The sequence below is a fragment of the Oncorhynchus gorbuscha genome, linkage group LG23 (genome assembly GCF_021184085.1).
Source record: "Oncorhynchus gorbuscha isolate QuinsamMale2020 ecotype Even-year linkage group LG23, OgorEven_v1.0, whole genome shotgun sequence".
Classification (NCBI taxonomy): Eukaryota; Metazoa; Chordata; class Actinopteri; order Salmoniformes; family Salmonidae; genus Oncorhynchus; species Oncorhynchus gorbuscha.
In genome coordinates this window covers 35704767-35715397 of record NC_060195.1, presented here as the reverse complement: position 1 = coordinate 35715397, position 10631 = coordinate 35704767, and the positions used below count along the sequence as shown (strand labels likewise).

Here is a 10631-nt window from a genome sequence, read left to right as displayed (position 1 = left end):
GCACATGGTCAGTGACAGCTTTTTTTCTGTTTCGAAGTTGGTTAGAAAACTCTTAAATAATGCACTGTTTTGCTTTACCAACCGTAACTAGCTAAAGTAGAACAACATGGAGCAACTAAAGTAGGACAGCATGGATCATTTGTGTCTTCCTAGTGCTTGTAGTTCCTGGAGGTGTGTGTGTATATGGTGGCTCGACAAATGTATTTCAATGGATACGTCTTGTCCACTAAAACAAAGCAGGTTTGCCTGAAAAGGTGAACATGGCTTAGTCTGCACTGTATCCTGCCCTTCTTAAAGACCTGGCAACAAAGAAAGTATTTTTTAAACATCACGCTTTGGGCTGGATGTGTTAATGTGTAGTTCATACATGCATAATCCATGAGCAGAATTACTCTCTTACCTCAATTATCCATGACATCTCTAGTTTGAAAGTGACTGTTGTCTTGAAGCTGTGCCACGGCATTTTTCCTACATTTCCCCCCACGTGGGCCAGCCCACTAGCAATTTTAGTTCTAGCAAATGAGAGTCAGCCCCTTGCATTTGAGTGTGTGGTGGTTAATTTCTGTATTATCAAAAATGATGAGAGACAAACTTATCACACAAGTCAGAGTTATACTTAAACTAAATATTTATTCACTTATTAAAGGAAAGCAGGTCACACACACACACAAGTGAATGATGTGAGTGCTCTGCAACAACGATGGCTGGTCGACGAACCACCCTTAGATGATTCATGGAGAGCACCGACACAAAGGATACAAAGATCTTTTATAGTCTACATGACAAACAACAGATATGTGGAATGGGTCATAAGGTTAGGATTTGTATGAAAGAAATGAATAATTCACAGGAGACAGGATCTGCTGTAAAGACTGTTCTCTTTGTGTGGAAACCAGGGTCTGGCCCCCAAAACAAGGTTCCTCTCATAATTATAGAAAACAGAAAGGAAAACGCAGCACACTGCTGCTCATGGTCCCAGGTGATATTTATTTACAACGTTTCGACCCTTAGGTCTTCATTAGGCATCCATATCCCAGGTGGGGCTGGAAGGTCCTATATATAGGGGCAGTACTCAGTGACATCACTTCCTGAAACAGGATGTAAAAGAAAATGTAAAACATAGTTTCACAATATTACCATTAAATGTATCAATATATATGATCATACACAGGCAATGTGATCAGTATTTACAGTAATATACACACACATACAATATTAAATTAGGATTTAATTTTTTTTTTTTTAAACAAAAACACAATTTAGACATTGAAACTATTAAAACGGTTTCAAGATGTGATGGTTATTAAGGACAAAACCTCTCTTTCTACAGATCTCTATAGGAAAACGAGGGACAGGAACACCCTCCTTAGAGGTGACAGCTTTCATCCACATCCACTTATTAAAAGTCTCCCTATAAGTCAATTCAGTCATATCAGAAGAATATGCAGATCTGATGCTTCTTATCATGAACAGTCCACGGGCCTCACACAAAGATTTAAAGAAAGAGGGTACAAAGACAATTGGGTAAAACATGTCAATGATCCTTTTGAAGGACTAACAGTTGGATAGCCTTCAACCAAAAGTAAAAGAAAAAGCAGAACATGTCCAATAATGCTTTACGCAATACTCACCATTGGGGAAGGCATTTAAGGACATTATCAAGAAGCACTGGTAAATTATTGATACAGACCCACAATTGAAACCCATTTTTAAATATCCCCCACATATGGTTTTTAAAAGACCCCCAAACGTGAGAGATCAAATCTAATTTTATTCGTCACATGCGCTGAATACAACAGGTGTAGATAGACCTTAAAATGAAATGCTTACTTAAGAGCCCCTAACCAACAATGCAGTTTTAAAAAATACAGATAAGAGATAAAAGTAACAAGTAATTAAAGAGCAGCAGTAAAATTACAATAGCGAGACTATACAGGGGGGTACCGGTACAGAGTCAATGTGCGGGGGCACCGGTTAGTTGAGATAATATGTACAAGTAGGTAGAGTTATTAAAGTGACTATGCATAGATGATAACAACAGAGAGTAGCAGTGGTGTAAAAGGGGGGCAAAATAGCCATTTGAATAGTGGCCTAGGTGGTAGCCATTTGATTGGGTGTTCAGTGGAGAGTAGTTATGGACTAGGGTGGCTGGAGTCTTTGACAATTTTTAGCCATCCTCTTAGAAACCTCATTTACATTTACATTTAAGTCATTTAGCAGACTTCCAGAGCACTCTGGTACCACTTATGACATCCAGTGGAACAACCACTTTACAATAGTGCATCTAAATATTTTAGGGGGAGAGAAGTCTATGATTCCTTAAAGAGGTGGGGCTGGAGATTCTTTGACATGAGGGAGTTTTTCCACCATTGGGGGCCATCCTCTGACACCGCCTGGTATAGAGGTCCTGAATGGCAGGAAGCTTGGCCCCAGTGATGTACTGAGCCGTTCGCAATACCCTCTGCAGTGCCTTGCGGTCGGAGGCCGAGCAGTTGCAATACCAGGCAGTGATGCAACCAGTCAGGATGCTCTCGATGGTGCAGCTATAGAACCGTTTGAGGATCTGAGGACCCATGCCAAGTCTCCTGAGGGGGAATAGGTTTTGTCGTTCCCTCTTCACAACTGTCTTGGTGTGCTTGGACCATTTAGTTTGTTGGTGATGTGGACACCAAGGAACTTGAAGCTCTCAACCTGCTCCACTGCAGCACAGTCGATGAGAATGGGGGCGTGCTTGTTCCTCCTTTTTCTGTAGTCCATAATCATCTCCTTTGTCTTGATCACGTTGAGGGAGGGAAAGGTTGTTGTCCTGTCACCACACGGCCAGGTCTCTGACCTCCCTATAGGCTGTCTCGTTGTTGGTGATCAGGCCTACCACTGTTGTGTCATCGGCAAACTTAATGATGGTGTTGGAGTCATGCCTGGCAGTGCAGTCATAAGTGAACAGGGAGTACAGGAGGGGACTGAGCACACACCCCTGAGGGGCCCCTGTGTTGAGGACCAGCGTGGCAAATGTGTGTTACCTACCACAAAGTCCAGGATCTAGTTGCAGAGGGAGTTGTTTAGTCCCATGGTCCTTAGCTTATTGATAAGCATTGAGGGCACTATGATGTTGAACACTGAGCTGTAGTCAATGAATAGCATTCTCACATAGTGTTCATGTGTTCCTTTTGTCCAGGTGGGAAAGGGCAGTGTGGAGTGAAATAGAGACTGCATCATCTGTGGATCTGTTGGGGCGGTATGCAAATTGGAGTGGGTCTAGGATTTCTGGATGATGATGTTGATGTGAGCCATGACCAGCCTTTCAAAGCACGTCATGTCTACAGATGTGAGTGCTATGGGTCGGTAGTCATTTAGGCAGTTTACCTTTGTGTTCTTGGGGACAGGCACCATGGTGGTCTGCTTAAAACATGTTGGTATTACAGACTCGGACAGGGAGAGATTGAAAATGTCAGTGTAGTCACTTGCCAGTTGGTCAGCGCAAGCTCGCAGTACACGTCCTGGTAATCGGTCTGGCCCTGCAGCCTTGAATGTTGACCTGTTTAAAGGTTTTACTCACATCAGCTGAGGAGAGCGTGATCACACAGTCTTCTGGAACAGCTGGTGCTCTCATGCATGTTTCTATTTTATTTCCCTCGAAGCGAGCATAGAAGTAGTTTATCTTGTCTGGTAGGCTCGTGTCACTTGGCAGCTCTCAGCTGTGCTTCCCATTGTAGTCTGTAATGGTTTGCAAGCCCTGCCACATCCGACGAGCGTCAGAGCCGGTGTAGTACAATTCGATCTTAGTCTGTATTGACGTTTTGCCTGTTTGATGGTTCGTTGGAGGGCATAGCGGGATTTCTTATAAGCTTCCTGGTTAGAGTCCTGCTCCTTGAAAGTGGCAGCTTCTAGCTTTTAGCTCAGTGCGGATGTTGCATGTAATCCATGGCATCTGGTTGGGGTATGTACGTACAGTCACTGTGGGGACGACGTCATTGATGCACTTATTGATGAAGCCAGTGACTAATGTGGTGTACTCCTCAATGCCATCGGAGGAATCCCGGAACATAGTCCAGTCTGTGTTAGCAAAACAGTCCTGTAGCTTAGCATCTGCTTCATCTGACCACTTTTTTATTGATCTAGTCACTGGTGCTTCCTGCTTTAATTTTTGCTTGTAAGCAGGAATCAGGAGAATAGAATTATGGTCAGATTTGCCAAATGGAGGGTGAGGGAGAGCTTTGTACGCATCCCTGTGTGTGGAGTAAAGGTGGTCCAGAGTCCCCCACCCCTCTGGTTGCACATTTAATATGCTGATAGAAATTTGGTAAAACAGATTTAAGTTTCCCTGCATTGAAGTCCCTGGCTACGAGTGCCGTTTTCTTGTTTGCTTGTGGCAGAATACATCTCCTTCAATGCTGTCTTAGTGCCAGCCTCTGATTGTGGTGGTATGTAAACAGCTACGGAAAATACAGATGAAAACTCTCTCGGTACTCTTGCTTATATGGTGCACCAGCCGTCATTTACAAAAATACATAGTCTGCCCTCATCTTACCAGACGCCGCTGTTCTATCCTGCCGGTACTGAGTACAACCAGTCAGCTGGTGATCGTGTCGTCGTTCAGCCACGACTCCATGAAGCATAAGATATTACAGTTTTGAATGTCCCGTTGGTACTTTAGTCTTCCGCGTAGGTCATCGATTTTATTCTCCAAAGATTGCACGTTTTCTAGCAGAGTGGAAGGAAGTGGGGTTTTATTCGATCGCCTATGAATTCTCAGAAGGCAGCCTGCCCTCTGGTCCCTTTTTCTGCTTCTCCTCTTCACGCAAATCACAGGGATTTGGGCCTGTTCCCGAGAAAGCAGTTTATCGCTCGCGTCGGGCTCGTCAGACTCATTAAAAGGGAAAAAAGGATTCTGCCAGTCACTTGTGAGTAATCGCAGTCCTGATATCCAGAAATTATTTTTGGTCATAAGAGACGGCAGCAGCAACATTATGTACAAAATAAGTTTTAAAAATAAGTTACAAACAACGCAAATAAACAAACAAAAAACACAATCGGTTGAGGACACATAAAACGTCTGCCTTCTTCGGCGCCATTTTAATAATATTGATATTAGATTTTGTGGTTAAATCTGATTACCCACTAGAGAAAGGGGGAAACTTTTTTGGACAAGGTTCTGGAGGGTAATTATAAATGTGGCCAATGTGGTCAATGCAGCTTTACATACAAATGCAAGTTATTTATACACAGGACAAAGATTTAAGATCAAGGGTCTAATTACCTGCATGTCCACCAATGTTATTTACATGTTGAAATAGCCTTGTGGTCTGTCTTACATAGGGAAAACCCATAGAAGCCTTAAGACACGGATCAATGAACAACGCAGCAATATACGGACAGGTAAGACAACGAATCTGGTTGCTGCTCATTTTGCACAAGCTGGACATCCTATTAGCTCTCTGGGATACATTAGAATAGAAATTGTCAATATGTCACGCAGGGGAGGAGACATTGAGAGGAAACTTCTTCTAAGGGAATCATCCTGGATCCACAGGCTGAACACTGTCTCCTCTTGTCCTTAACGAGAGGTTTGACTTGAAACTGTTTTTATGTCAAAATGTAGTTACAATTAGGATTTTTTTAAATGTGTATGTATATTGATCACATTCCCTGTGTATGATCATATATTTTGATAAACTGAATTGTAATATTGTGAAACTGTCATACATTGTTTACCTGTTTTCTCAGGAAGTGATGTCACTGAGTACTTCCCCTATATATAGGACCTTCCACCCAGACCTGGGATATGGATGCCTGATGAAGACCCAAGGGTCGAAACATTATTATAAATAAATATAACCTAGGAGAATGAGAAACAGTGTGCAACATTTTCTTTCTGTTTTCCATGAGTTTGTCTACAACTCCAGCACCTGTGGAAAGTACCTGGATGTGCGTATGTTCTTCAGCTTTTGTCCTCTCATAATTATCCGAGCAATCTGAACCCTGGTACCTCTGGTACCTTCCAGTGCACAAACACCAACTCATGCTATGGAATGCGGTCTTTAGGTTTTATCACCAAAGGCATTGTAAATCCACTGTCGGCATTAAGCCCCAGAGGACCAACTCAGAAGACAACTCACAGATGAGTGTTCTAAGAACCCTATTCTATTCCATAAAACAACCATTTTATGCAATAACAGTATTGTAACATAATTTTGCTCTCACAAGTGACAGCTAGAAGAGACCTGTCCAGCGTTCTCCAATGAGTTTGCAGGGCGGGCACAACGGCTCAGTGGACACAGGAGAGAGAGAGAGAGAGAGAGAGAGAGAGAGAGAGAGAGAGAGAGAGAGAGAGAGAGAGAGAGAGAGAGAGAGAGAGAGCAATGACATGGTGCGCATATCTGCTCATATGTGACGTAGTAGGCCATTTTCAGAACTATTGGCTAAAAAGTATACAAAAGTACCAGAGAATCTGTAATGAATAGCTACATTAACTTACTCTGCTTGTCTGTGCTGAGAAACATCCATATTCTCCAAAATGGTTTCTATGATGAAAAAGCATTAGGAAAATATATTAACAAATGTATGGAGAAAATGCTATGGTGGTAGCTTTTCTGTTTTGTGGTATACCTCTGTGCAACTCCAAAATAAAATAGGAATCTTTCAAAAAAGCTTTTGACCACGCTTTTACGTGTCTTAACTGTCTACAACAAAATGCAGTGTCGTTGACCAGCTGCAGCATTGTTTCAAAGGGGCTCGCAATAATGGCCACAATCAATGCCATTAATACATTAGTAAGTCCTGTAGATAAAGTATGGGTCTGGTTACAATAATCAGTCTTACACCACCCTCTAGCGGACACACGACGAGCATCTCACGAAGGAGGCGCTTGACACCTAAATTACCTTGAACAGCGGCTGGCAGGATTGTAGAATTCTTTTCGGACGTTTTCCTATTTCAGCACCACATTGCATATTTATTTTTTGCTCTTTGAGGGTAAGTAATTTGAATATTTTCTGTCAATTTGACTTGTTGTTTTAATGGTTTTGTAGAAAGTGTTGTTATGGGTAGCAAATAAGACAGGCCAGTTTGTTTCGCCAGCTGGCCTCTGTCGGCATAGCTAGCAAGATTAGCTAGACAGTCTGCTAACTTTGGTGATATTTTTTGGGCCAGGACACTGGTAGAATAACAATTTATAACATTACCGGTGGCTACCCGATTCGAAAGTCAAAGTGTGAAATAATCATGATAGATTTTGGGTGGACGAGTGTTTCTAGGTTGTGATTGCGGGCAGACAATTTTGATTTTTTTTTTAGCTAACATTAGCTAGCTAGCTGTTTAAATTACATAGGATGCTAAATCAACGCTCAACTAGGGTTCGAGTAATGATCTTGTCAGCCAGTGTATCTGTTTTTTTTTAATAAGGAGAAATTGCGATTTAAACAACAAAGCAGAACCCCGCCACTGTTTTATTAAAAAGCTGCACTGGGTCTAGAGAAATGTAACCACTCATATTCAGACCGAGCTATGCAAGGGATGACAATCAGATTAAGGACTGACCATCCAATAATGAATGGGTATAGCTATATCATTAATAAAAGTCTAAATGGATGTAGCAATTCTAGATTGCTTCTTTTTAAAGTAAGTGAAATGAAATTTAAACTAATTTATTCACAATGGAAGTGTACCACTTGGCTGCAAATTGACTGACGAATTGAATGGAGCAGCGGTAACAAATGTAAGTCTACCAGTAGAGACCGTTGCATTGATTGTATTGAATAATTTACAGCAAGTCAGTCAATCCTGCTTCTACACCTGCATTGCTTGCTGTTTGGGGTTTTAGGCTGTGTTTCTGTAGATCACTTTGAGATATCAGCTGATGTAAGAAGGGCTATATAAATACATTTGATTTGAATCCTAAAACTGTTGATCAATCCACACATGCAGGTGCCATTTCACAAACCTCTACTTTTCTGAACAAAAATATAAATGCAGCATGTATAGTGCTGGTTTCATGAGCTGAAATAAAAGATCTCAAAACAACCACAAATATGTTGTGCACAAATTTGTTTGCATTTCTCCTTTGCCAAGATAATCCATCCACCTGACAGGTGTGGCAAATCAAGAAGCTGATCAAACAGCATGAGCACTACACAGGTGCACCTTGTGCTGGGGACAATAAAAGGCCACTGTCCAGTTTTGTCACAACACAATGCCACAGAGGTTTTGAGGGAATGTGCAATTCGCATTGCTGAATGTTGTGAACAGAGTGCCCCATGGTGGGGGTGGTTATGGTATGGGCAGGCATAAGCCACGGACAACAAACACAATTGCAATTTATGTCAATTTGAATGCACAGAGATGCGTGACGAGATCCTGAGGTCCATTGTCATGCCATTCATCCGCCACCATCACCTCATGTTTCAGCATGATAATGCATGGCCCCATGTTGCAACGATCTGTACACAATTCCTGAAAGCTGAAAATGTCAGTTATTTCATGGCCTGCATACTCAGACATGTCACCCACTGAGCATGTTCGGGATGCTCTGGATCGTGTATGACAGAATGTTCCAGTTCCCGCCAATATCCAGCAACTTAGCACAACCAATGAAGAGGAGTGGGATAACTTTCCATAGGCCACAATCAACAGCCTGATCGGCTCTATTTGAAGGAGACGTGTTGCACTGCACGAGGCAAATGGTGGTCACACCAGATATTCACTGGTTTTCATCTGTGGATATCTGCATATCTGTATTCCCAGTCATGTGAAATCCATAGATTAGGGCCTAATTAATTTATTTCAATTGACTGATTTCCTTATGAACTGTAAAATCTTTGAAATTGTTGTGTTTTAATATTTTTGTTCAGTATACATAAGAGTTGAACAGGTCAGTCAGGGGCCATTGACCCTTGTCTAAGATCCTATTCCTTCTAAATGTTTGTCCCCTTCCAGTGTCCCTGTAAGTTGCAGCCCTGCATTCCAAAAAGGAAGACGAGTACTTCGCCATGAGCTCCGACGGGGATGGTAAGAGCCCAAGGCTTGCTTCACATACTTTCTGGGAAATGTGCAACGTCAACAGCATTTGTTTCCCGTGGACATGTTTGTAATAGAATGTGTTGTGTGTGTTGTAGGTGACATGGAGAATCAGGCTGAGCTGGAGGAAAAGACTAGGCTTATAAACCAGGTGTTGGAGCTTCAACACACTCTAGAAGGTGAGACGGCTGGATGTTTGCAGACTCATGAAAGCAGCGGTAAATAATGTTAGTTATTGCAATTCCTTAAATCATTGTTGTTGTCAGACCTGTCGTCGCGTGTGGATGCGGTGAAGGAGGAGAACCTGAAGTTGAAGTCTGAGAACCAGGTTCTGGGTCAGTACATTGAGAACCTTATGTCTGCCTCCAGCGTGTTCCAGACCACCGACACCAAGAGCAAACGAAAATAAGGGACCAGACAAGAACCGCCACTGCCCTCCAAAACCAATCCCCCTCTACCTTCCCTCCTAACCCAAATACCAGCCAATAACCCCCCTGAACTACAGCTGGTAGAGTTTATGCCTTTGTCATCATGACATCCATAGCCCTAGACCCCCCCCCCTCACTTCGCCACCTTTAAGATTTCTACAGTGAAGCTCAATTGTTTACATTGGGTTACTTTTTAACTTTTCTATTTATGTTACAGTATTATTGCCATTGTTACACAGTTGTTGTATGCAACTTTGTTATTTCTGGGTGTATGTGTTTCTTTTACTACACATAACCTCGCCTGAAGGAAGAGACGAGGGAACTGTGTCATTTCAGATTGCCTAGTAGTCTAAATAGGCTTGCAAAATTACGGTAACTTTCCCAAAAGTCTGTTTTTCTAGAAATCTCAAGACTATTCCCAGATTTCCTGCTTATCCACTTCTAATTGCAGGAATCTTCCAACCAGGATTTCTGGAAAACCCAGGGAATTTGGAGAAAGTTACTGGAATTATGCAACCCTAAGGGCTCTCTCTATTCAATCCGCATCGAAGTTTAGCTTAACAACGTGATTCAAATTTAAAGGCAATGTTCCGGCTTTAGCAGAGACCTCATTCATGGTAAACGCTGCATATGTCAGCTCAAAGGGAAATTACCTTTAGATTTCTATCGAGGAATCTGTACACTTTACAGCTTGAATAGAGCCCAAAGGTCATCATGGTTTAATATTGTATGTTTTAATATTGTTTGTTATATTATTAGACTATGCTTTTAGGTCTAGGCTTAATTGGAATGCTGACTCTCTCCACTGGCAAAGTTTTCATCAAACACACAAGATATTAAATCAGAGTTCAGACCTTTTGTTTTTCTAAAATTGTTATTGTATGAACAATTTGGGGCTTGCGCATGTGCATCAATGGTAGAGAAAGTTGCTTCGTTGCATTTGTCAGCCAGTGGAAGTCACCCTAAACCTTGGTGTGTAGCCGTTGTGTACATTTGACCATTATGTTATTTTTAAATGCATTTGTTTTAATAAAAGTGTTTGATTTGCCTTTTGAGTGTATGTGGTGGTATTCCTCTCCTGTCTCCACATAGTCCTCTCTAAACCACATCTCCAGCTTCCACATGGGCTCTAAGGGTGCCCGGAAAGACAAATGAGGAACAGCCAGCATTGAGTTTTGCCGTTCTGCATCT

At 42.0% G+C, this 10631-nt stretch overlaps 1 protein-coding gene across 1 annotated transcript; it reads left to right on the top strand.

Annotated features, from left to right (window-relative positions):
- The first annotated feature begins 6764 nt into the window (after positions 1-6764).
- LOC124011624 (short coiled-coil protein B) lies at positions 6765-10488 on the top strand. Its single transcript, XM_046325080.1, has 4 exons — positions 6765-6972; positions 8932-9003; positions 9111-9191; positions 9279-10488. Exons 2-4 carry the CDS (start codon positions 8985-8987, stop codon positions 9419-9421), a joined length of 243 nt encoding a protein of 80 aa, XP_046181036.1. The 5' UTR covers positions 6765-6972; positions 8932-8984; the 3' UTR covers positions 9422-10488.
- The last annotated feature ends 143 nt before the right edge of the window (positions 10489-10631 follow it).

Bases quoted from the DNA above. Each gene is read 5' to 3' on its own strand.
- LOC124011624 (XM_046325080.1), top strand. The intron at 9,192-9,278 runs GTGAGACGGCTG...TGTTGTTGTCAG, and splicing joins GCTTCAACACACTCTAGAAG to ACCTGTCGTCGCGTGTGGAT.